Source organism: Gallus gallus, chromosome Z, assembly GCF_016699485.2.
Source record: "Gallus gallus isolate bGalGal1 chromosome Z, bGalGal1.mat.broiler.GRCg7b, whole genome shotgun sequence".
Classification (NCBI taxonomy): domain Eukaryota; kingdom Metazoa; phylum Chordata; class Aves; order Galliformes; family Phasianidae; genus Gallus; species Gallus gallus.
Window position 1 is genome coordinate 43,114,814 of NC_052572.1, and position 27,963 is coordinate 43,142,776.

Genomic DNA, 27,963 nt, shown 5'->3' on the forward strand with positions numbered 1-27,963 from the left:
CCATTCTATGGATCATTTCTGTGGCCCTTCTCTTGACATGCTCCAACAGTTCTATATCTCTCCTGTAGTGAGTACTTCAGATCTGGATGCAGTACTCCAGGTGAGGCTTCACCAACAGAGGACAGGACCATCTCCCTTGATCTGCTAGTCATGCATCATTTGATGCAGCCCAGGACACGTTTGGCTTTCTGGGCTGTGAGGGTACATTGCTGGCTTATGTCCATCTTCCCATCCACCATTACACACAGGTCTTTTTTGTCAGAGCTGCTCTCAATCCTTTCTTCCCCCTATTTGTACTGGTAATGGAGTTTGCCTCGACCCAGCTGCAAGACCTTACACTTGGATTTGTTGAACCTCATGAGTTTCACCTGGGCCCACTGCTCAAGCCTGTCTAGGTCCCTCTGAATGGCACAAAAAATAATTTGTGTCTAACTCATTTAGTGTATGTCTTTCTTGTGTGAAGATGACTGAGCTTCAAGTAGTAGATTTTGTCAATCTGGCATCCCACAAAGCATTTGATGGTGGTGGAAGAAAAGAACCTGGAGCGTTACTTGACAGTTGGCTAAACACGAGCCAGCAGTGTGCCCAGGTGGCCAAGAAGGCCAACAGCATCTGGGTTTGTATCAGAAATAATGTTACCAGCAGGAGCAGGGTGGTCACCATTGTTCTGTAGTCATCACTGATGAAGATACACCTTGATGCTGTGTTCAGTTTTGGGCCCCTCACTACAAGAAAGGCCTGGAGTGTGTCCAAGAAGGGCATCAAAGCTGTTGAGGGATCTGGAACACAGGTCTTATGAGGAGTGACTGAAGGAACTGGGATTATTTAGTCTGGAGAAGAGAGACCTTATTGATCTCTACACTACCTGAGAGGAGACTGTAGCAAGGTGGGGATCAGCCTCCCAGGTAACAGTGATAGGATGAGAGAGGATGGCCTCAAGTTGTTTCAAGGGATATTCAGGTTTGATAAGAGGAAAAATATCTTCTCAGAAATTGTGGTGAATCATTGGAACAGGCTGCCCTGGGAAGGTGGCTGAGTCACCATCTCTACAGGTATTCAAGAGTAGGGTAGATATGGCACTGAGGGACACGGCTTAGTGGGCATGGGGATAATGGGTGGATGGTTGGACTTGATGAATGGTCTTTTCCAACTTTAATGATTCTATGATTCTATTATTCTATGAAAATCAATGTTTGAACCTAAGAGAATAGACTTTGATACAACAATTGAAAAACCTAGTGCAGGCCTGGATAAATGTGCATGTTTGCAAGGAAGAATCATAAATTTGGAAAAGGTAACCTGTGGAGTTCCTCAAAGAATCAGTCTTGGCTTTTCTCCTTAATTATTTTGAGGAACTGGGTTACTGAAATCTTCTACTGACATAGTTTGTGAGTTGTTGTCACTACATAAATAGGAGAAGGTATTAGAAGTTTGGACTGGCATATAGGTTTCAAAGAAAGAAGAGAGTTTAAATTCACAGCTGCAGAGTTCAAGGCCATATACTCAGAAGCTACTAATTTCTTCAGCAAGTCATGCATTCTTTAAATGGAAAGAATGAATGAAGAGAAATCCTTAGGCTAACAGTCACAAAAGAAAAATTCAGCATGATAAACGTAAAAAAGGCAGTAAAAGATAAGCTAAATGCAAGACGTTCTCAGTGAAAGCAATAAGTGTTAGTTGGCTTTTTACAAGATGACAGTAAGAATCTTTATGGAGTATTACACATAGTTCTGGTCACCTAGATTCAAGATAAGTTTTCTGAGATGGATTCAGATGCTAAAAAAAATCTGGTATGAGGAATATTTTTATTTTTTGAGGGAAATTGGAAGAATTGGCTTGTTTAGACTGGTAAAAGAAATGTTGATATGTCTGTTGCTTATGAAAAACATCAGAGAGGTAAACAGTAGACATGGAAAAGCACTATTTAAATACAAAAGTAACAAAGTAATTCATGGTTACAAAGTTTCTACAAATAAATTAAAACTGGCAATTAGAAAACTGTTTCTAATCATGTAAGAAGTGAAATTCTGAAAATTTGTTTTTCCATTAGAGGAATGGATGTCAAAAGCCAAATTAATTTTAAGATAGAATGTGGTAAGTAAATGTATGGAGTTATGTGAAGTAGTGATGTAAGGGGTTTATTAAGGATGTCCTGGTGTGCCCTATCAATGTCTTATGGTTCTAGAGGGGAGGTTAACGCTCATCTATCTTTAAGCTGTCAGGTGACATACCTTAACCCATTGGAGAGACCAGAGGTAAAAAAAACAAACAAAAAAAAAAACAACAACTGTTACACAGAAATGCCAGATATTGGTTCTCATAGACAGATCTGGTGGAATGGTATTCCACTCACCTCTGAGTGAGCAGAAACTCAGTTGTCCTGAATTAAATTCAGTCATAAGGCATATAGCTTTATCCAGTAATTTTAATAATCTTAGCCACTGCAGTTACTAGTTACTGACTGTTGATTCTGTAATACTCTTCTGTCAGTTCAGAGAGAGACTATATGAAAGGGAAAAAATGCGAAACATCATTTTTTACCTGCTTTCCCATACCTTCATACCCCATACCTTGGGGCAATCCATATCATGAACATCAGTATATATAATAGAAACTGAAAAATGAGAAAAGAAATGGAGGAAAGTGTGATTTCAGAAGGCAAAAAAAGTCAAAATAGAAATCTGTGCTCTTACCCATCACTCTACCTATAAGAAGCAGTTAATTTTTTATGCTTTTGTTATGGCTAATTCTGCTCCATGTCTTCTAGTCATGTGTTGTATTTACAACATCTTCTGAGCAGAGTTATACAAAAGGGTGGCTAGGATGCTTGTGGTCCGGGGCACCTTGTCTACAATTAATTGTTCAGAAAGTAGTGGAAATGGAAATAAGACTGTGGTGGTTAAAAAGTCAGCAATATGTCTGTTGTGGTTTAAACCTGATAGGCAGCTAAGTCTCTCACTCCTTTGCAGTGAAGGGAGAGAATCAAAAGGACAAAAAAGAGAAATCTCTTGAAATGAGAAAAAAAGTTTGATTAATGATGAACAAATGAAAAAGGATCAAAAGAAAAAAGAAAAAAAAAAAAAGCAAAAGAAATCAAGTAATGCAGAAGCAATCGGTTACCACCAGCTAACTGAACAATAGCCACCTTGGAGAACTCTTTGAGATTTTATGGTATTATGTAGATGTTATTCTTTTGGTGAGTTACATTCTGGCTCTTGCCAGTGCTCAACCTGTTCCCATCTGGAGTGTGTTTATGGTTGGGCGCAGTAACAAGCACTGAAGGCCTTGATGTTTTGTAAGTACAGTAAGTTCAGCAATAGTTAAAACATTGTGTAGTGTAGTATCATTACTGTTTTGATCACAAATCAAAAGCATATCATCATCCAAGCTTCTATGAAGAAAATTAACTCTATCCCAGATAGATTAAGTACAATATTACTTTGTTGAAAGAGAATATTACTTTTCTAAAAGAGAAAACAAAACATTCCTGTGTTCATGAGGAAGTGGTTACTTTTTCACTTCAACGGGACTTGCTTTTATTCACTGAGGAATTAATTTGGGGAGGAAGAATTTGGGACTCTCATTTTCTATTTCATTTTGAATGCATCAATGATTATCTTATTGCAATAAGGTGGTGAGCTGATCATAGAATCATAGAATCACCAAGGTTGGAAAAGCCCTCCAAGATCATCCAGTCCAACCATCCACCTATCATCAGTATTTTCCACTAAACCATGTCCCTCAGTATAACATATAAATGTTTCTTGAACACTTCAGGGTCAGTGACTCCACCATTGCCCTGGGCAGCCCATTCCAGCACCTGAACACTTTCTCAGAGAATTATTTCCTCACATCCAACCCAAATCTCCCCTGGTGCATGGGAGAAGAAGCTGACTCACAGCTAACCACAACACCCCTTCAAGTAGTTATAGAGAGTGATAAGGTCATTCCTGGGCCTCCTCTTCTCCAGACTAAACAATACTAGTTCCCTCAGCTGCTCCCTATAAGACTTGTACTCCAGAAGACTCACCAGCTTCATTGTTCTCTGAATATGCTTCAGGGCCCCATCTTTCTTGTAATGAGGGGCCCAAAACTGAACAGAGTACTTGAGGTGCGGCCTCACCAGTGCTAACTACAGAGAGATGATGACTTCCCTGCTTCTGTTGGCAACACTATTACGGATAGAAAGCAGGTTGCCATTGGCCTTCATGGCCACCTGGGCACACTGCTGGCTCATGTTCAGTCAAGCACTGACCAATACACCAAGGTCTGTTTCTTCAGTGCTATCTTCCAGCCACTCTGCTCCAAACCTGTAGTCCTGCTTGGAGTTGTTGTGGCCGAAGTGCAGGACCCGTTGCTTGATCTTGTTGAACTTCATCCCACTGACTTCAGTCCAGTGATCCAGCCTGCCCAGAAGGCTGTAGGGCCTTCCTTCCCAAGCAGATTAACACTTCCTGCCAACTTGGTGTCACCTGCAAAGTTATTGAGGGTGGACTCAATGCCCTCATCTAGGTCATCAGTAAACATATTGAACAGGACAGGCTCCAATACCAACCCTTGGGAAACACAACTCATGACCTGTCACCAGCTGGATTTAACTCCATTCACCACCACTTTCTAGGCCTGGTCATTCAGCCAGCTCTTTACACAGCAAAGAGTGTATCTGTCAAAGCCATGGGCTGCCAGCTTTTCTAGAATACTGTGGAAAACAGTGTCAAAGGCTTTGCTGAAGTCTAGGTAGAATATGTCAACAGCCTTTCCCTCATCCACAAGGTGGCTCACTTTATCATAGAAGGAGATGAGGTTGATCAAGCAGGACCTGCCCTTCATGAGCCCATGCTGGCTAGGACTGATCCCCTGGTTGTCCTGCACATGCCATATAATCTCCCTCAAGATGATCTGCTCCAGCATGGAGGCCACACTGACAAGCCTGTAGTTCCTCAGATCTTCCTTACCACCCTTCTTTTAGATGGGAGTAACTTTTGGCATCTCCTGTACTCTGGAACCTCTCCAGTTGACCAGAAACACTGAAAGATGCTGGAAAGTGGCTTGGGTATTGCTTCTGCTACTTCCCTCAGCACCCTTGGGTGGATCCCATCCAGGCCCATGGATTTGTGGAAGCCCAGGTGAACTAGTAGGTCTCTAACTGTTTCCTCCTGGACAGTGGGGGGTTTATTCTGCTCCCCATCCGAGGATAACTGGTCTGACTTTTAAAGACAGATGAAGTAATTGATGTGCTTTACATCATGCTACTAAACTTAGCAAGGCTTCATCACAGGTAGATTAATCTTCTGATACTTTGATGTGCTTAATAAGCTGGAAAAAAAAGGAGGATCACTCATTTATATCCTTGAATTGCTTTTGTTACTCTCTCATCAGCTGTATGGACCCTTGTAGTATGGTATTGTACTACCAAAGCAATTGTTGTACCAAAACAACTGTTGTAATCCTACAGAAAATGTTTATTTCTATTTTAGCTGAAAGAAGACTTTATGAGAGACAGAAATGACAAAGCTACCTTCTTAAAAGGACAGAGTGGGTTTTGAAATACCACCTCTGTTTCTATTTCTGCCAGAGCTAGAACTGAGAAAAAGCTGTGTGGAAGCGTCTATACTTTTCTCTGTTCCAAGCTGTTCTGACCATATTCAGCGTGGCAAATTCACAGAAAAATTTAGGTGGATACTGGTCCATCTAAATTTACCCTTTGAAGACAATGTTGTTTCCAAGAGGAACTATGTGATCTGTGCAAAATGCTGCAGGCCTGAGTGATTTGAGGCTGCTAGTATTGATCATCAAATTGCAAACCTATGCCTCTGCCAAAAAAAATTCAGAGAAATATATTGAGACTTTCTGTTCTTTGCACTTTTTTTCTGATTGTATGCAAGCACCACCTAGCTTCCAATAATGGCTTCCAGACATTTCCATGCATTGCAAAAGCTGAGCAGCACCATGTAAATCTTGCTCTGAAGGGAATATAACTAAGTGTAATGCCTTAAGAATAAGCTTGCTATTATGACAGTGTTTTGAACACTTCTGATGTATTGTAGGGAGATTCTCTCTGTTGTTAGCCGAATCTCAAGAAACTCTAGTTTTTTTCTTTAAAATTTGATTATAAATAGAAGATAATACAAAATTTTACTTTTTGTGTTTACCTGGTTTGCCATTGCATAGTCTTCTTTGAGAACCTGTTGACAAAAGATGCTGTTCTGTCCTTATTTCCATTTGCTGAATCACATTTAAATTTCTTACTAGTGCTTTCTATTATAATTGCTGTATTTCATCATTGGTTAGAGGGGAATATCATCCATGTGGTATCATCCATGTATCATCCAGCAGGACATCTATCCATAGAACATTCTCTTGACTTCATTATATGTATGTTTAAAGATCCCTTTGTAAAAATCCCAGCTATTTGGTATCTTTACTTCCTTCCCTTATGTCACAATATAATTTGCACTTCTGCAGTGTAACGTGTTCTGCATTTTAAACATGCTTTCAAACCTGTTTTTGCTGAAGTTTATCTGATACTGTAGCAGAAGAAACAGGGAATGCAATGTGGCTAAATGTAGCCTAAAATATTATTGGTGCCCTAAAATAAAGCTGACAAATAATGAGGGATTGCAATAAAACAAATAGCAAAATAAATACATCCTTTATCTTTTATAATTAAAAAAAAAAATACACAATGCTGTATGTAGGAGAAAGAACTGTTAATATGGTAACTTAGGTAGAAGAAACTTTTCCCAACCAAGAAATTCTCAAACAAGTAATAAAATGCTTTTTAGTCATCAGACAAGTTTCCTGAGGTGGATACCAAATTCTCTAATTTTAGTTGAGGTCTGTAGGTATCTTTTCCCTGGTAGGACCAAAATCTTAACAAGTTGTTACTGCTTATAAATCCTAACCAAGTTATTACGATTAACAGAACTCTGTGAATATAACAGCTCTTTCACTTCCTACTCCTCCAATGTTAGTGACCACTACAGGTGGTATTTATTCATTTTATTCATTTCTTACTCATCACCACATGAAGGAGTTTTTTATACGTTATACTGAATAGGCCTTTTATTTTTATTTTCTCCTTTTTTCTCTCCCCCACCCCCCTCACTGATTTTAATTATCTTTCTCTAACAGGCCACTTAAAAAATCTCAAAGTGCTCAATGTGAGTTTTAATAATTTGAAGTCTGTCCCTCCGGAATTGGGTGACTGTGAGAATCTTGAAAAACTGGATTTGTCTGGAAATATGGAAATAAGCGAGCTTCCATTTGAAGTAAGACAACAAACTGTGTTTTTTCTACCCTTCTTATTCAGAACACAAACAGATTAAATAACATTCCCACTAGTTTTTCATTATAAAATTATAGTAGTAATATCACTGGGAATGCCTTAGTGTCAGCTAAACAGGATGAAATTTCTTTGTTTTTGTTTTCAAGTAACTAAATTTCACTCATATTTGTTTTGGTATATGAAGGAGGACAAGATTCCAAATGGAATTTTGCCAGTAGTGATAAGGAGAAAGCTGCAAATAGCTATTTAGCAAAGTGTGCCTTGGCAGTCAAATTCACTTCCTAACCTTCATTTATTCCCAGTGTCTGTTTTCTTTAAAAAGAATATGGAGAGATATATAAAAAATACTGAATGTTGCTGTGAGTATAAATGTCTGTCCGAAATGTATATTAAATGTGAGACATGGTATGAATACAGAATGAAGACTGAGAAAACAACTCCCAGGCATGCACCAATTTTCTTGTATTGGATGCATATATTTTCTCTGCCCTGGCTGCTAAGAGTCTTACTGTTCACTGAGAAATGAAACCATTAGCTGATACCTGAGTATAGTTTCAGATATAATCAATATTTCTCAGGTTCTCAGACTCCTGATTTCTGGATGATAGTTGAGAAGAACATCAGGAAGAAGTGTCAGGCTATTTGCTGATTTCTACTTTTTTTTCTCTGAACATTTGTTATGAGTGATTTCCAAGCATGATTGGAATGAGTTAAACTTATGTGAGGTCTGCTTAGGCCATGATTATGTTCTGTTACAAGGAAATGCAAACAATAATGGACTTTTCTCTCTGGCTTTTTGCTGTAAGGCAGTTCACTTGGCAAAGAACTGTTCAAAATGATGTGGAAGATGTGGAGACTTCATAAGACAAATGGACAGTTGTCTAGAAATGCTAGCAGCAACACAAACAACAATGCAGTTGCAGGTCTCTCTTCATCTTCTTTTCCTTCACTTTAGCAACAGTAGACAGTAAATATAAATAGAAAATAGATACTGAACATGTGGTGTTGTAAAATCTAAGCATTTAGGAACAATGAGTATACTCAACCTCATGGATCAGAGCAGTCTGTTACTGATGTTTTAAAATTTTCCCATTTGTTTCTAAAGGCCTTCTAGCATAAAGGCTTGCCCACTGTGCAAATGGCTGTTTATAAAACAGCAAAAACTAGAAGAAATATCATGTCAGTATGATCTAAAAAGTCAAGACAAATATTGTCATTATCTAATTTATTTCCTTTTTTTTTTTTTTTTTTTTTTCCTGGAGGATGACAGTTAATTTATACTTGAAGTGACCTGGCAGCAGGCTACATAAAGTCTACTGATTTAGTTTAGTTTTAGTTTAAAAGCTGCAGTGTCAACCTTCCATGTACTAGATACGGCTGATGTTATTCAGAGCAGTTGTATCAGTATCCTTGCTTACGTAATAGGTATTTGACACTTGATTTGGAAATAAGCAAAAAGTGATAGCCATTGGCAGGTTTATGAATTAAAATATTGAATTAGTATATATCATCTAAAAAGGGAACACACAAGCTGTTAAGTGTAATGGTAACCTTGGCTAATAGCCAAATGTACACCCAGCTGCTCACTCTCATCTCCGCAGTATACCATTTGGAGGAAATAGGATGAGAAAGCTCATGAGATGAAATAGAAACAGGGTAACTGCTTGCCAGCTATTGTCATGGACAAGACAGACCATGCCTGGGGACTATCATTTTAATTTGTTGCCAACTAAAATAGATTTGGGTATTGAGAAACAAAGAGATTTTAAAAACCCCACAACTTTCTTAACCATCTCCAGAGCTCAATTTCACTTCTACACTCCAGAATCTCCCCTCTATCCTGAGCAGTGCAAAATGATGGGGAGGAGTTACAATCAATATGTAGCTGCTTCTGCTCATATTTCCTCCTCATGTTTTTCCTTTGCTCCAGCATGGGCTCACTTGCAGTTCTTTCAGGAATGTCCATCTGCTCAGTGTGGGTCTTCTGTGGGATGCACAGTGGAAGTCTGCTCCAAACTGGAGTATCTCTTTCTGCTCAGATTTTGGTGTTCTCTCTGCTCTTTCACTTTTTTTTGTTCCTGTCCTCTGGCTTTCGGACATTTTCTGTCTCTCAGTGGTTTATGGGCTGGTTCGACCCAGTTCCATGACTAGCAAGGTGGAGGGACCCACAGACACAAGCCTTGGGAAAGGAAGAAGGGGAAAAAAAAGGGGGGAGAAGGATAGAGAGATGGGCCTAAAAACAAAACAGTGACAACGATCTGAGGAGAAACAAATTAATTTACTGAATAAAATATTGGAATGCAAGATAATGTAATACAATATAATTGGAATTGAAGCTAATAAATCAAATAAAATTAGAGAGAATGTCTGAAAACTGAAGGCCTTACACTAATGCTGAGGCAAGATGTCTAGTCAGGTCAAGCAGAAGAGAAAAGCGTGGCATCTCCTGATATGTGAACAGCTTTTGTCTTTACCCTCTGAGCAGAAATGGTAACAAAACAGTGAACAGTCCTCTGGGGGATATAGTTCTTCTTTTTTGTCACAGGTGCCCGGAACTGGAGCATTAACTCTTTAACTCCCAGTGCACTACATGATGTTATGATGTGGAATATTCATAACAAAAAATCGTAAAACCATGACACTGCCCCTTATTAAAATCCTGACTTCAAAGAGGGAAGCTTCACAGCAGTCTCCATGACAATACCTTACCACAGAGATTAAAAAAAAAAAAAAAGTTTATGACTCCATATTACAGAGGTTCAATTATCTAATGAAATTTTTGCTCAGATCTATTACCCAAGTGAAATGCTTATGTTAATTGGTCACCATTCTCCCAAGTGAGGTAAACAGTGAGAACTGGAGAATGTAACGTAGCAAGTACATGTAAGCTCTGCTCTAGTGTGTTGATGAAATCCCTTTAAAACTTTAGGAAGATAAGAGCAAAATCGGCATCGGATGCATAAAATAAGGTAAAGAATTACTAAAATTGTTTTCTGCTTATCATGTTTTAGGACGTTCAGTTTTTATTTGACTTTCAAATTCTTAAAAACTTCTTCTGAGAAGGTTAAAGAAATGCATGAGAAAAGCAACAATATTCTTTAGTGTAAAACTTACTTAAAAGAAATAAAGGGAAATTCAACCTAACAGAAATGATCTGTCTAATTTTACCTTGGTTTTGTACATAGAATAATAGCCAGAAACACACCAATAACATATACACTAATGGATTCACAGAGATTGACAACATGCCTATAATTTAGTCAAGAGTTTTTGACAGGCTCATAAAGGTTTATGAGATCATCAGAACTGTAAGAGTGAATTACACCTTCAGTAATCAGTCTCCCTTTTACTTTGCTATAAACTTTTTTAGGACAGATGCAAAAAACAGAGAAGACTTGGAGATTTAATCTATATATTTTAGTTTGTTTCTTAGAAAAAGAGTTTTAGGTGGAGAAACCTCAATGAGATGGATCACATAAAATATGAGTGTAGTTACTACCCAGAAATGGGAGGAAGAGAACATATGTCCATTACACAAAACTATATAATGAAACCAAATAACAAATTTGAAGTGAAGATAGTAATTTCAGAAGGTAGCTATCTATTTATAAATTTATGCTGTCATATTAGTTTTCCCTTGTCTGATTTTTTTTTTTTTTTTTTTTGTCAGCCAAATAATAAATTCCTAAACTGTTACGAATTCTGTTAAGTCTGCTAATTTATGTTAGGAAGTTGTGCAAAGTGGGAAAGCTCAAGAAAGAGAAGACACTAAGCAACTTTAGCCTGTACTACTTTTCAGGCAACCTACAATTTTTAAGGAGGCTTACAGCATGCATACCGCATATGCTCCTTGTCCTTTTAGTCTAACAATTTAATTTTTGAACGCAGATGTTTTAAGCTGAGGTATGCCAAGATGCTTTGACTACTGAAATCCCACTGGCATTAATTCTATGTCAAATAGATTCATCAGATAGATATCTGATGGCAACACCTTTCATTCCTGGTACAGAACTCTTTATCTGCCCTCAAAGGACACTCTCAGCACTGTTTAAGCCATATTACTCATTTTAAAATGGGATGATCTGATCCTCCACTAACAAAATGAGGGTGTAAGCTCTCATGTTTTTACTTTAACACTCAGGATTTCATACCATTCTATACCATGACTAAGAAAGTACAAATTGCTTCAGCATCTATTTTTCTCTCTTTCACTGTTGAATCTCTAACATTTCTGTATTTTAAAAGTTCAGTTTATTTTGTATGTTAGAGTAATACCACGAGGGCTACTCTGAAAGTTATGCCTTCAATTTTTTATTTCGGTCCATGATGTCCGAGGCAGATGATGGTGATATGGTAGTAGCAGCAGAGTCTTCCCAAAAATATTCCATTACATTTTGTTGCTGTGTGACAGGTGGCAGCAGAGGGGCAATCTGACAAAATGGCTCTGACATGGAAGTACATATGAAGCAAAGGTGTGTCACTGAATTCTTCCATGCAGAAAAAAATGCATCCAATGACAGTCACTGATGGTTGCTGAATGTTTATGGAGACCAAAGAGTGGATGTGAGCACAGTGAGTTGTTGGGTGGTGACAGTGACAGTGGGTCACTTCTGCTGGTGAGGATTTTTATGAGTGAAGCTTGCAGGCTCTTGTTCATTGCTGGTGAAAATGCATAGCTAATGGTTATGACTATGTTGAAAAACAATGTTTTGTAGCTGAGAATATTTGCTCTGTCAAATAGTATATTTTGTATCTGTTGTAGTTTCCATACAAATATACAGGAGACATTACTTTAGGAGTACCTAGGTAGTTGAAAAATAAGTCCTTTTTTAGAATAGGTTTATTAACCTGCAGTTGAATTCAGTCTGTTTTGGCAACATTTGTAAATTAAAATTGCCAGTCACTGGATTTGGATTAAAATATGAATTGAAATAAAATGCAAATACCCACGGAAGTAACCTATATAGTCTTACTTTTACATAGCCAACTACTAAAACTTATATCTAGACTTTAGTAACCAGATTTGCAAAGGGAAGATGCACTATGAGGTTCAGATGCAGTTCTCCCTGATATGATACTTAATTTATAAAATTCCTTTGTGGAATTTTATGAACTCTCTTTTCTAGCTAAGATACTCAGGTGTGGCATGCCCTTCTTCTATGTTAGCCATATTTCCTACCATAGTGGGATTATATTGGGTGCCATGTTCTGTAGCTAGAGAAAAGTAGGATGGATAGACTTGTTTTTAAATATCTTGTACCATTTGTACATGTATAACTGAACATAAGAATTACTAAGTTATTGGTATTTTAACAGATGAATAGAATTCCTAATTATTGTTTTCATACATGTTATTCACGTAATTTATTTTTCTATTAAAAAAAAAGACAGTATTATAAATGACATATAATTTCTACTCTAAGATTTTTGAAAAACTGTTCAGGCTTCATTTTTAGGTGTGCTTCCTTTATAAACTATTGCCTAATATTCATTTACTATATCACAGAATTAATATTTTAATATTTCCTGCACATGGCACAATAATTGCTTTGTGTTGATATTTCAGAGATAACCTTGTTGTGTTGATGTTCCAGATCTTCTTCCACATTGTAGTTTTTTGTTAGTAGTGCTACATCAGCCAAGCATATTGACAGATGTGAGCTGGAGGAACTTCAATGAGAAGAGGGAAGATAAGGAAATGCTCATTTCCTCTATCACATATACCATCTGTTGTGGTACATCTTGTCAGTCACAGGGCAGGCAAATCACTCTATCCCAACAGCAACAAGCTGAAAATGTTTCATATGGATGTTGGCATATTCAAAATCAATTTTAAAAGTGTTTACGAAATTATTCTGCTTTGCTAAGTGCTCATTGCCACACTTGAGCACACGCACCAAGTAATCTGAAAATCTTTCTGTATCCTTTGAGAAGTTTGGGTTTTGCAAAGTGAGGGAATGAGGCAGACTGCCACAATATATGAATACTTTATCAAAGAAACAGAAAATGTATGTACATACGATTGTGTTTCCATGTCAATGCCTTATAATATGACCCTTGAATTTCAGGGAAATTGGAAGGTCATGCTTTTTGAAAAATACATTTTTTATTATCTGTATCTTGAATCTTTTAACAATGGTAGCATGTGCAACTGTAAAAAAAAAAAGCAGGTAATATGAGTGGAGCTTCATTAAACAGTTGCTTGACTTGGATGAATTTCTGTTAGTGAGATTTTTTGTCTTGTCTTTCTTTGCTCAGTGTTGGTGTTCTTTTCAGATTTGCTTGATGTTCATGGTTAGGGGCTTTCTGTCATGGCTGGCCAAAGTTCTGTCAATCCATCCAAAGCAACAGCTGCTTTATGGAGCTGGTAAAAGATGTAACACCAAACATAAGCAGGAGGGCTGTGAAACCCAAAAGAGCAGGTGCAAAGGTGTTAGATGTCAGAGAAGATTCACAGAGACCTTAGTGCTGTTCTCATAAATGTTTTAATAGACAAGAGGTTAGAGGGGGGAACATTTCTATGTTAGGAAACAGGATTATGCAGTGAGTCACTGGAAAGTGTATCAGCTGATCCTGTTCTTGACAGTGGGCTTCCGAAGTCTTCTAGTAAATGTAGCTTCAAAACACTGTTAGAGTAAGTCAGCAGCTAATAATAACAGCTCCTTTTGTAAAAGGTCTGGTCCATGTATACCTCCATGCCACAGTGCTGATGAGCTTTCCCTTAACATTTCACAGGTTCAGTAAAAGTAACATCACCCTTCACAGGATGATATTTTTTTATAATAGTTTCACAGGATAAGGCAACACATAAGAATGAACGAGAGGGTATAAAGGTTGAAAAGGACCTCAAAGATCATGTAGTTTCAAGATCCCTGCAATGGGCAGGGTCGCCAACCACTAGACCAGGCTGCTCAGAGCCACATCCAGCCTGGCCTTGAATGCCTCCAGGGAGGGGGCATCCACAACCTCTCTGGGCAACCTGTTCCAGTGCAACATGGCCCTCTGAGTGAAAAATCTCCTAATATCTAACCTAAGCCTCCCCTGTCCCATTTTAAAACCATTCCACCTTGTCCTATTGCTATCAATCCATGTAAACAGTCATTCCCCTTCCTGTTTATACACTCCCTTCAAGTACAGGAAAACCACAATGAGGTCTCCCTGGAACCTTCTCTTCTCCAAGCTAATCAAGCCCAGATCCCTCAACCTTTCTTCATAGGAGAGGTGCTCCAGCCCTCTGATCATCTTAGTGGCCCTCCTCTGGACTCGTTCCAAGAGCTCCACATCTTTCTTGTGCTGTTGGCCCCAGGCCTGGATGCAGTACTCCAGATGGGGCCTCGCGAGAGCTGAGTAGAGGGGGACAATCACCTCCCTCTCCCTGCTGGCCATCCCTTTTTTAATGCAGCTCAGGATATAGTTGGCCTTCCAGGCTGCAAGCGCACACTGCTGGCTCATGTCCAGTTTCTCATCTACCAGGACCCCCAAGTCCTTCTCCGCAGGTCTACTCTCAGGGAGATCTTCCACCAGTTTGTATAAATCCCTGGGATCGCCCCAGCCTAAGTGCGACACCTTCCACTTGCCCCTGTTGAACCTCATTGGGTTCTCATGGGCCCACTTCTCCAGCCTGTCCAGATCCCTCTGGATGGCTTCCCTTCCTTCCAATATATCGACTGCACTGCTCAGCTTGGTGTTGTCTGCAGACTTGCTGAGGGTACACTCGATGCCATCGTCTATGTCACTGATGAAGATGCTGAAGATCACCGGTCCCAAGACAGACCCCTGAGGGACACCGCTTGTGACCGGCCTCCACCCTGACACAGGACCATTGATCGCAACCCTTTGACTGCAACCAGACAACCAATTCTTAATCCATTTGACGATTTTGAAGGTTCATCCTTCAAATCCATACTTCTCCAATTTAGAGAGAAGGATGTGGTGGGGGACCATGTCAAAGGCTCTGCAGAAGTCCAGATAGATGACATCCGTCACCCTTCCCCTGTCCACTGATGCCATCACTCAATCACAGAAGGCCTCCAGATTGGTCAGGAAAGATCTGCCTTGGTGAAGCCATGTTGGCTGTCTCAGATCACCTCAGAAGGGTGTCCTTAAAGAGCTGCCTGTTCCTATGCCCTCAAGAACACTTTCCCAGGAGATCCCACCCATCAGTTCCTTGAGCAGCTGGAAGATCAGGGTCTTAACTCTAATTTTTGACAGGCCTGCATTCCTCCAGATCACAAACTCCATGAGGGCATGAACACTGCAGCCCAGGCTGCCTCCAGTCTTAACCTCTCTAATGTTCTCCTCCGCATTGGTGAGCACCAGGTCCAGTGAGGCTTCACCTTTGGTTGGTCTGTCTAACACCTGGACAAGGAATTTTTCCTCAACAGACTCCAGGGATCTCTTGGATTGTCTGCCACCTGCCGTGCTGCTATCCCATCAGATATCCAGGTGGTCAAAATCCCCCATCAGGACAAGAGCCTGATGTATTAATTGTACTGTATTCTGTACTGTAATACTGATGTATTTGTTACTGAATGCATTCTTATAAGTCATTAATTAATTATAGGTCGTTACATGGTTGATAGACTCTTCACAGCTACAAACAACACTTGATAAGGCTGGCTGTGACTTTTATTCATTATCATTAGTAAAGGAGAAAGGCATTAAGGGACAAACCCCTCCCTATGAGCTGAAAGTTGATACTACCTGATTTTTTCCCCCCTCATATGGGTCTCAATCTGGTAGGATCTCTGCTCTACAAATGCTGGACTAGAGAGCCTAGAATTATGCCCAGTGTGAAGCTTGTGAAGTGCAAGTGATGCCATAGTCATAATGCAATTCAGTTGAGGATGTAGCTCAGTGTTTCTCAGTTTTTAAATCAAAGTGGTGAAAACTGTCAAATCTGGGACATTGTTATGCTTCTGAAGAGTAATGCAAAGGTTATGAAATTTATGGCTGGAAAAGTCTGAACAAATGCTTAAATTGGCCTCTCTTCACCTGCTTTTTAGAGTGTCCATCTAATTCATGATTTGTCCTGTCATAGAGTTGGTTACTGCTGCTGGAGGTTAGGAGTCTGGTAATTTTATGAATAATAAAAACACAAGTTACAAGGTAATAGTACAGTAAAATAACTTCATGTTTTATTATGTAAACACAACCTTGCAGGAATAAGATTCCTTTCTCTTCTCCCTTTCACCTATTTGCAAAACTGATCTTAATAATTTTTTCTTCCTCTCTATTTTTAATAGAGACAGTTTTTGTTTCCTTCCTCAATACCTCTCTTATTCTTGCCACACCTGTCAGTAGGTCTTCTGGTCTAATTGGAGCTGATACTGTCAAAAAACATCTGTGAAATTGTGTGAACCCAAAACTTTAGACTCAACATATCTGATTACAAGAGTAGAATGGATGCTAGATATGTATGATCAATGCTTCTCTCTGTGCAGAGTTTGTGTTGTGAACATATATAACTGTCAAATTTTCTGAGTGCATCCGATTATATAACATATGATAATACATTCATGTGGTTATGCAGTTAGGGAGAATCTGCAACACAAAACTGCTGGGGGCTATGACTCCTAGCTTCAGTCCTGTCAGGCAGTGTACACTGGCTGCCAAACTGTTTTGAGGCTGCTATCTTGTTCAGTCTCAGAATACTGAGCTGTTCAGCGAAAAGTTATGGCTGACCTGTGGGATCACAGTAGCAGAGAGGCTGAAATGAATTAAAAGATGAAGCTTTCAGGTTCATATACAGCAATCACGGTTCTATGCCATTTCTGCCTTTGTTTTTATGTTTTTTATTTCTCTGGATACTTGCCTTGTAGGATCAGGAGATGTTATGAAGAGATCACTTTACCCCAAACTGCTTTTAATACAGCCAAATTTTTTCATTCTCAGAAGCTTGTTCCAGGCCTTCAGATTACTAGGTAATACAGAGTGCTCTTTGAAATACTGATTAGAGACAATGAGAAGGTTGACTAAACTTGAGAACCTAACGTGATGGACGCTACAGAGCTGTAGGACACAGGAGAACAGATTTTTTTTTCTTTTTTTTTTTTTTTTTGTCAGAAAGCGAATAAATGAGTATACTGTGAAAACAGATTTTCTTGAATTCCCACTAATTTCATAGTCAAATAGGGTCTTCTGAGACATTTCATAAAGCACTGATGGAGGAATCTGAGTACCCCAAGGCTAGAAGTCAGGAAACTGAATAATTTTAATCTTTATCATCTTTCATAACCTTGATTTAGGTCTTTCAGAACTGCTCCAAAGCAACGACAAAACATCAATTTAAAACTAATTTTCCCATTCTGTTAACTATAGTTTTTAATCTCTGAATCCCATCTGCTGTATTTTTCTTAGAAAAACACTTAGCACTATTGTGTTTTGGGTGAAACTGTACAACTGATTTATTTAATGGCAGACAAAATTGGGGTTAACTATTGCGTTTCACTCTACATATATACATTGCCTTTTTTGGCCACCAGTTCATACTGAACAAAATATTTTCATTGAATTATATGCAGTTACAATTTTCTCCTTTCTATATTTTCCCATACCTGAGTCAGAAGTGTGTACAGCTCATTGTTCTTGTAATAACTTGGACTCTCCCTTGATATTAGATTTTATTTGCAGTTGTGAAAATCTTGATGTTACTGTTAATAATAAATTCTGCCTTCAGTATTTCTTCAGTAATCAGTTTCTTTTTCATTTTCATGTTTTACGTGCATTACATAGGTATTTCTAGAATGTCATGTGCATAAAAAATATTATCTTGCATTGCAGAAAATACACACAAAAATGCAGATTTTTGTTGTTGTTGTTGTTGTTTACTATTAAAATATATTACAGGAATATTTTCCCATCAGCAATGTGTAACTAAGTACAGATTAGTTAATTGTATGCAATTTGAAGGGGACTGGATAGTGAAACACTGTGGAAGATGCTTATTTTGATAAAGGGCATAGAAGGAAAAGTACAAAATGCATCTGAACCTATACTGTTTCAATTTCAAGAAACCTAGTTCTATGCAATTTATTTTCTGCTTCTGAGTGATTATGCTGGGACAGACTGAATGTCTGATTTTATTAGACATAACAGGACATAGGACAAAATTTACTTGTGAGGTAAAATAATATTCTGTTGAATAGTGTTATTAGATGACTGCAATGTGTCCAGTGTCTGCGCAGAGTCTCTGCAAAATACAGATCAAGCAAATTCTCTACGTAAAAGAAGCCCTGAAAGCCCAGCTTCAATATAAGCTTTTAGAAGTGTGAATGTGAATGAGTGTTCATTCAGATACTCACTGTCAGACACTTAGTAATAACAATAATAATTTAATACCCTCCAGATGGCTACTTGGACAAAGCCTTGATAGTGTAGAGTAGAACAGCATCTAAGTGGTAAAAACTCTAAGAAGTAGACTCATGTTCTTAATTGCACCAGAAAGTTCTTAGAAAGTTGTTACATATCTATTTGTGCAAAAACAAAGACAAAAACAAAAACAAAAACAAAAACAATCCATCCACTGTGCACACAACACAAGTTCTACTTCTCAGCTTGATAGTCTTGATTAGAAAAGACATCTCCCTCTATAAAGTGTTTTACTATTAATGCCTGTCTTCCCAATTATTTTACATGTTTGGTTCAGACAAAGACATAAAAGCTCCAGGAAATATTTGTACAATATGGAAAGAAAATAACCCTTTGGGAAGAGGTGAATTCGAAACATTTCCTGTTTGGTTTGTAAGCATCTCAGAGTAGGTATACAGAAAAAAAATATGAATGTGTATCTAAAAATACTGTGTGAAAGGAAAAGAGAGAAGGGGGAGAATTTTTGCTATAATCTTGGCATGTCACAAAACTCTGACTTGCCATGTCCAATTGCTCACAAAGTTCACAGTTGTGGGTTTGTGTGCTATCAGGGTCATGCACAGGTACAATTAAAAGAGCATTAAAAGAAAAGTAATTCTGATGACAGACAGTTTGCAATAGTTTGCTCAACTAGATGAGGTCTAATTCCAGATCAGATATGTTAGAGTACAAAACGGACTTGTCTCTGTTGTGACTTTACTGGATATGGGGTTTTTCATTATGGAACTCCTGCCTGAAGAACAGGTAAATCCAGTTCTAACTTCCAGAGTTCTACTTAGTGAGGAATTTTTTTTTTTTTTTTTAATTGGAGGAAAAAAAAAAAGAGATTCATTCCTGCCTGCTATCACTGGAGACAAAACTTCTGCCTTGTATTACCAAAGACAGAATGTTACATATTTTTCCCCTTAATACTCAATTTTCTATTTACATTAACAGACAGACTGATTTCTGGCTGAAATTCTGTAAAAGTCCTGCTGACAAATTTATCAGGTTGCATTTCTGAGCGATTTTTATTGCTTAGCACCAATATACAGAAGATGAAAAGATTTCACAGATAGCAATTGTCAAAGCATTACTAGTGTAAAAGATTAGAAGCATAGCATCAAAGTTTCACTGAATGTTTTTTTTTTGTTGTTGTTATCTATTTTGCATCTGTAAATATTGTGTAATTACTTGGTTTTTTTTCTATTTTTATTAACTTTTCAAATACAGTAATATTTTTTTCAGTTCAGATGAACTGTCTATATTTTATCAATGTAATATAAAGTCAGCAATCAATATTTTATAATTATTTGCTGTCATATTTGTTTATAATATCTTTTTTCATTTTCTATAAAGCAAAATTTCCTTCCTTTTTGGGGATATTTTCCTTTGCCCCCTTTGGACAAAGTGATTTCAGAGTGATCTCAAAATAACAATACTTTAAAAAATCATAAGAATATCATCAGGTTTATTGACACGGCAAAATAATCTTTCTGCGTGTTTGAATCATGTCATCATTTGCATACTGTTCCTTCAAGTACTATCGTGTGCTGTGTAAGGCTGACATGGGCCCACTTCTCAAGTGTGTCCAAGTCCCTCTGACTGTGTGTCAACTGCATCACACAGCTTGGTGTCATCTGCAAACTGGCTGAGGGTGTACTCAATCCCATTGTCCATGTCACCTACAGAGATATTAAATAACACTGGTTCCACTATTGATCCCTGAGGAATGACACTCATCACCTGTCTCTACTTGGATATTGAGCTGTTGGCCGCAACTCTCTGAGTGTGACCTTCCAGCCAGTTCCTTATTCAGTGAGTGGTCCATCCACCAAATCCAACTTTTTCCAATTTGGCAACCGGGATGTCATGCAGGACAGCATCAAACGCTTTGTACAAGTGCATGTAGAGGACATCAGTTGCTCTTCCTCTATCCACTTGATGCTGTAACTCCATCATAAAAGGACACCAAGCTTGTCAGGCATGACTTGTGCCTGGTGAAGCCATGGTGGTCGCCATCAATCGCATCATCTTAATGTTGAGGAATGGCTCAACGGCCAAGGGGGCCATGGGTCCCTTGAACAGTTGCACAAGCAGAACAGGCCTAACAATTGGCAGGAGATACAAATGGAAAAGTACTAGTAGTATCATCCCAGGACACTGTGTCCTTGAGGCAAGAAGTAAACAACCAAGGAGGAAATAGGACTAAGAGATAATGAGGAAGTTGAGCCTAGGGACCGGGTGCAGCATAAAGATTGTTACTATGGTATGAAAACATGCATGGTCAACAGTATTGTTAGGCAGGGAGCTTTTGCAATGCTTCAACCAATTACAAGCTGATGTGCATTTGACATGACCTATATATGTATGTAAGCAATGGATAATAAACGGAGATTCTGATGCACTCATATTGGGTCATGTCATCACTCCCCAAGTGGCTGAGCCAGCGAACGGACTAGATTCCAGTTCCAAACCCTTGGGAATCCGTGGCATTTTATTTTCCATGTGCCTTAGTAGGTCCCTCAGGAGGACCTACTCCGTGGTCTTAGCAGGCACAGAGGTGAGGCTGACTGGCCTGTAGTTCCCTGGATCTTCTTTTTTTCCCTTCTTGAAAATTGAGGTTATGTTTCCCCTTTTCCAGTCAGTGGGAACTTCACCAGACTGCCTTGACCTTTCAAATGTAATGGACAGTGGCTTGGCAAATTAATCTGCCAGTTCCCTCAGAACCCATGGATAGGTCTCATTGCGTCCCATGGACTTGTGCATCTTCAGGCTCCTCAGATGGCCTTGAACCTGATCTTCACTTATGGCAGGCAGATCTTCCTTCTCCCAATTCGTACATTTGCTTTCTGCATCTCGGGCAGTGTGTCTAGAGCCCTTGCTGGTGAAGACTGAGGCAAAGAAGTCATTGAACACCTCGGCTTTCTCCATATCCCTCATGACCAGGTCTCCAGTTTCCTTCTGGAGAGCACCTACATCTTCCCTGGTCTTCCTTTTATCACTGATATACCTGTAGAATTTCTTGTTCCCCTTTATCTCCTTGGCTAGGTTTAATTCTATCTGGGTTTTAGTTTTTCTAATCTGATCCCTGGGTGCTCAGACAACTTCTTTGTAGTCCTCCCAGGTAGACCATTCTTGCTTCCACTCCCCATAGACTTTCTTTTTGCACTTAAGTAAGTTCAGGAGCTCTCTGTTGATCCATGGAGGCCTCCTAGCATTCTTACCTGCCTTCCCTTTTCTTGAGATGCACTGCTTCTGGGCTTGGAGTAGATTGTCCTTGAATAATGACTAGCTTTCTTGAGTTCCTTTTTCCCTCCAGCGCTTTATCCAATGCCACAGTTATCTGTGAATTATTGATACCTAATATTGTCGTGAGTATTGTTTATTCAGGCAGCTTACTTACTCTTTACAGACTAAAAGTGTGTATAGTAAAATACATAGTCCCTTTCTGTGAGCTATTTATGCATAGATCACAGTTATAACTATTCTATTAGAATTTAAGGATTAGATTTTCTAATGAAAGTAACAATGCAAAGATAATGTTAAACTTCCAAGTAAACAGTTTGTTATCAGAATAACAGCATATATTTGTGAACCAGCTCTGTAAAATACTTAGGCTTTTTGCTTTGCAAGATCAGAATGATAACATTCGGGTGAAGACTTGCTTCCACATACATTTTTTTGACTTAGCTTATCAAGTTACCACGAAGTGAAATGCTATTTGGAGTCATTTATTTCTATGCTTCAAAAAGTTTAGCCAAAAATATGCAAATGAACACCTTGTTAGTAAGTGTGACTGATTAAATACTTTTGACTCCTCTAATTTAAGAGTCTGGTTTGGAAACCTCGTGTTAGACTATGCTATAAATATACAGTCTATCCTTGTGAAAGGTATTTTCTGTCTCCAAATATACGCTTGTACAGAGTTTCTTACTCTGTGCTTTTCTTCAGGAATGTCAATGAAATTATGGATTATGGTTACATCTACTTCTTCGTGAAAGAAAAGCTGGGGATGCATGAGAACAATTTGGGTAATTGTACCATTCAAACCTAGGGTTATATGTCCTACAGTGCTTTCACCACACTACCAACATATTGAGTGCCAGCTTATGCTTTTGGGGAGCCAACATACATGGTAATCTGGTCCTTGTGGAATTATTCAAATTTCCTTTGACTTCATTGTGTCTGAAATGTGTGAGCAAAAGCACAATAGTGAATTGATTGAAATTTGTTGGATAATCCTTTTCATGTCTTGTCATATATTGATTTTGCTTGGATACTCCTTCTGTCACATAATATTTATGTGTAATTGAAATTAACAATACTTTTGAGGTGAGGCTTGACATGAGTTTACATCTGTTTATTTGTTGATGTTAAGCAGAAGGCAACTCATGATAAACTTGCATACAACCTCATCAATAAATTTCTTTGATAGAAAAAGCAGAACAGACACAAAAAACTAGACACAAACAGAAACACAAAAATTAATCCAATAACTTCTTCATCCTGGGATGTGGTGTCATTTTATTTCTACTAAAAGTTTAACTGTCAGAGAGCAAGAAAAGCAGTGGAGTTCTATAGTGCTATCTAGATTATTTCTATGAACAGATTTATTAAGATAAACAAAGTGAGGCAGTTTGTCAAATAAAGATGACAACAGTGATTAAATATAAGGAGCACAATAAGTATATCTAGGAAGCTAGACTATTAAATACAGCTATTTTTTTAAAATTGAACTTCCATAAAGCCTATATACTGATTGATTCAAAATGAGATAATAGAGGAAAATAACAGAAGCCAACATCAAACAGAAATAAATTCTAACATAAAAATGATAAGGGAGCCACACTTGTTTGAAAATGAAATGTTATATGAAGTACATAAATCCATCAGTTCTCAAAAATGAAATAAAATGCACAGTGTTTCATTTAGAAAATGTAATACATAGATGCCATAATTTTCAGTGCTTCATATATCATAGCTGTTTTTTGGGAACATTTCAGAGGCATAATAAAAACTCTATTAAGTTTCAACATACCATGGAAAATGGACAGATTTTGTTAAATATTATCCTAGAAGAACAATTGGTGGCTTGCAGCCTACATAAGTATAATCACTGCTCCATATATTCTGTGGAACACTATACCAAAGTTCATATAAAGACAGCCTTATATTTTGCTGATATATTTTTGGGAGCACAAGATCCTGAAAAAAGTAAGTTTTGATCTAATGAAGCATTAAAATAATCTCTTTTCAATACTGTGTGAAAAATGGCAGAAATAATCATAAAAAATAATAACACTGATATATAGATGCTTTTAATATTTAATGCAATTAGGTGCTTTTTGAAAAGTATATAAAACCAGTTGCTGCTGCTGAAGAAATATCATTTTACCACATATGATTAATATTACAGAGATGTTTCAGCATGATGAGTGACTGTATATGGAAGCAAAGTGATTAGGAACTTGGATGAAACATGATGTTGGTATATTTTACAATAGTCTGTTGCTTGGTGGTTAGAGACTGACTTTTCTTGTTGAGGAACGGTTTGTTCTGAGTGCAGAAAGGTCTGAAATATTTGCTTCAGATTTGTGATTTGTGAAATTTATTTGAAATCACAAAGTAAATGGCATGTAAAAACGGTGTCAATTGTTTCCTGTATTTTCTTATTCATAATATCTGAAAGAGTCACTCTGCTGTACTTCTACAAAAGGATGTTTTCTTATTCTGGGGAAAAATAAAGTCAATATCCGGAAAATCTTCAGTGGAGGAGTGAGGGAGTGTGTGTTCATTTCTAGTAGTCTGTCCTCAAAGTGAAAAAAGTTTTGAAAGTGAAGTGTCAGTATAAAATGTGTACTTGCCTGTTCTCAATCAGAAGTGAGACACAGCCAGAGTAACACCTCACCAAGGCTATTTTAATAGCAATGGTGGACAGTTCAGAGACACTCTTAAACTCTATTATGTTTCTGAAATATAAAATATCTGTGTAGTAATTCCTAATATGATATTTTCAATAATTTTGCCTGAAAAGATTTCCCCAAATTGTAAGGTCTAGCATCAATATGTGTTAAAAAACAGGCAAGCAAAAAAACAGGCTCTGTCACAGTACCAATGTGAGCATTTTCAATGGCAGTGGTCAAATTAAATGTAATTTAATAGTATTGCAGTGAATGGAAGATTGGTAATAAAATGTAGCAAACTAGTGCTTGATTTAAAAAAAACCCTCAAAGATTCTGGATGCATTTTCTCACAATCTGTTCTTTTTTCATTATACTGTTGCTTGTATTTCCTTCGCTTCGGAAGTCAATACTCCTAATATTACATTAAGATAATGTTATATTATTAAATTATTAAATATATACAAATGCTCCTGATCTACGTTCTAAAAATGGCTCTTTGGACAAAGACTAATACTTTCTGCTGCACTCTCTTCTGCAATGACATGTGTAGGGCTGGATTACAGTACTGACATATGACTCACATTACCTAGCTACATGGTTTTATGAACACTGATAGTGTGAGTAGCTGATTCAGAACATGGAAAGCTGTATTTAAAACTTTTATTTCTCTAAAAGTTATATTATATATTTGTAGTCAACCTTCATTATGCTAATAATTTATAACTCAAATAAATATGTAATTCCTTATAGAAATATTCAGTTAAAAGCTCTAGTACACATTCTTATGTATCTAGTTTGGAATATCGAAGATCTTTAGAAAACATTGGACAGAATTTTCATTTAGCTTTAATTGGGAATTTCATTTTGTAAGAGTCCCTTGCAATACATTCTTTGTGCATAAAAGAGGGAAATCAATATTTTTTTTTGGTTTTTTTTTTTTAATGGTAATTATAAAATCTCTGGTTTTGGGAATGGTACCCTTGCATCTATTAGTTGTCAACACTGCAATTTTTCATTTTGGAACTTAGTTCATATGTGGCCTGGGTAGGATTCAAGGCATTTTTTGGTTCTTGTTGATGATTGAAATTATATTTATCTTTCAAAATGGAAATTTCATTCAATAAAATGATGATGTTAAAAATGGGATGAACAGATTTGGAGGTAGATATTCCTGAAATAGATTTTTTTTTTTAATATATTGATGACTAATATGAAGGACTGTTAAAAGGTTGAGTGAAATTCTGATTTTTTTTCCAAGTGCATTGAGAAAACAAAGGCTGTTTGAAGATTGAAATATTTTCATATATTTGCAAAATGTAACTAAAATAAAGTGAAACTTCTTTCTAGCTAAGTAACCTGAAGCAAGTCACAGTTGTGGATGTGTCAGCGAACAACTTCCATTCTATTCCAGTTTGTGTACTCCGGATGTCTAATTTGCAGTGGTTGGACATTAGCAGCAACAACCTGAGAGATCTCCCAGAAGACATAGACAGGTAATTTATGTTTTAATTCATGGACAGGCTTGTGAACTACAAAGAAAATCTATGAAGTAAAAAACTTTCAGAGGACACCATTAATACAAATCACATTAAAAAGTTCACAATGCATTAGATAGTTTTACACTTATGCTTTGTTATTGTTATTTGTGGACTGGGTCAGAGAATAGAAACTACATTTCCTATCTCATTGATGTTGGACTGCACAGTCAGTTCCTCTAGTCTTCAGTTAAGAAATTGAACTTTCTGCCATAGTTATGATAACTTACAATCATATTCACACAATGTTGTTTGGAAGTTCATGGGTCATATGTGTATCGCAGTTCCAGCAAATGGGACTTACCATAGGGAGTTGTCAACAGTATTCCTCTGGAGTGACCTAGAAGGGTACACTGGATAAAAGGAAAGAAGAGCTAAACTGTATTAAACTAAATGCTGAACTTCTGTCATGAAAGCAGAAAAATGCTAAGATTAAAAACGACATTGAAAGGGTTCCTTTCCTATTCAGACTTTCCTATCCAGACTTTCCTATCCAGTATATATGCTTGCTTCACTGAGATAGTTTTTTAAAAATGCTATTCTGATCCCTTAAGTGTGAATTGCTAGGCAGATAAGGCACTTTTTTTTTTTTTAATCCCCAGGCCCATTTATTTACTCTGGAATCCATTTGTAACCTGGTTTAGAAAATTTTATAAGGCCAAAACTCATATTAACTAAAGTTTGTTAAAGGGAAGGGAAGGGAAGGGAAGGGAAGGGAAGGGAAGGGAAGGGAAGGGAAGGGAAGGGAAGGGAAGGGAAGGGAAGGGAAGGGAAGGGAAGGGAAGGGAAGGGAAGGGAAGGGAAGGGAAGGGAAGGGAAGGGAAGGGAAGGGAAGGGAAGGGAAGGGAAGGGAAGGGAAGGGAAGGGAAGGGAAGGGAAGGGAAGGGAAGGGAAGGGAAGGGAAGGGAAGGGAAGGGAAGGGAAGGGAAGGGAAGGGAAGGGAAGGGAAGGGAAGGGAAGGGAAGGGAAGGGAAGGGAAGGGAAGGGAAGGGAAGGGAAGGGAAGGGAAGGGAAGGGAAGGGAAGGGAAGGGAAGGGAAGGGAAGGGAAGGGAAGGGAAGGGAAGGGAAGGGTAAAAAAGACTTCACTGGAACACTGCATAATCAGATTTCTCTGACAGAAAGGCTGAAGTGTCAATCTGTATTAGTAATTCAAATACAGTCAAATACTCTAGCTACAGTAATGTAAGGCTGCTTCCTCACTGCTCCCAGGAATATGAACAGAGATTTGATTAATTCAGAAGAACTTGTAAGACAATATTTTGTTGAGGGATATGAATTTGATTTATCAGTTATTTTTTCCTTATAACTTGCAACCTATATGTATTCATCTAAAACATTCCTTTTCTTTACCATTTAGAATTGAATTACAAACCTCAATACTAAAGCATCACACTTAGACATCACAAAACAGCTTTTTATTATCTGACCTTGGTTTCTGAATTTTTAGAGCTCTTAGGATCAGGCAACTAAGACAAGTTCTCAAGACTAGAGAATTTCAGGATTCTTTACCCCTTTAGTGTAAACATATATTCTCATTCAGTGTCTTGATTTCAATGTCAAAGATTGTCATAAATTGACAATGTCATTGTCAAAGATTGTCAAAAATTACCATGTCATCTGTGATTAAAAAAGATGAGTTGGCAGTATACTGAACTTTTCCTTAATACCTTCCCTGAATTCAGACAAACCACACAGGCCTCATCAGCATTAGCCTACAACAGTATTCAAGAATGAACCCTTCTGGTCACAGGAAACAAACTTATTTCATCAGTTTGCTGTCCATTTCATCTTCTATTTACTCTGAGGAATAAGTGCAGAGCTATAAATTACTTTTCCATTTGGAAAAGCCAGAGAAAATAAAGCAAAAAAACTCTAACACATTTT

At 37.8% G+C, this 27,963-nt stretch overlaps 1 protein-coding gene across 1 annotated transcript in view; it reads left to right on the top strand.

Annotated features, from left to right (window-relative positions):
• The window catches only part of LRRC2 (leucine rich repeat containing 2), a 70,089-nt gene that overhangs the window by 36,232 nt on the left and 5,894 nt on the right, over positions 1 to 27,963 (top strand). The window contains exons 5-6 of the mRNA XM_423865.8: positions 7,135 to 7,271; positions 25,891 to 26,036. Coding sequence (XP_423865.3) covers positions 7,135 to 7,271; positions 25,891 to 26,036 — 283 coding nt within the window. The remainder of the gene's footprint in view (positions 1 to 7,134; positions 7,272 to 25,890; positions 26,037 to 27,963) is intronic.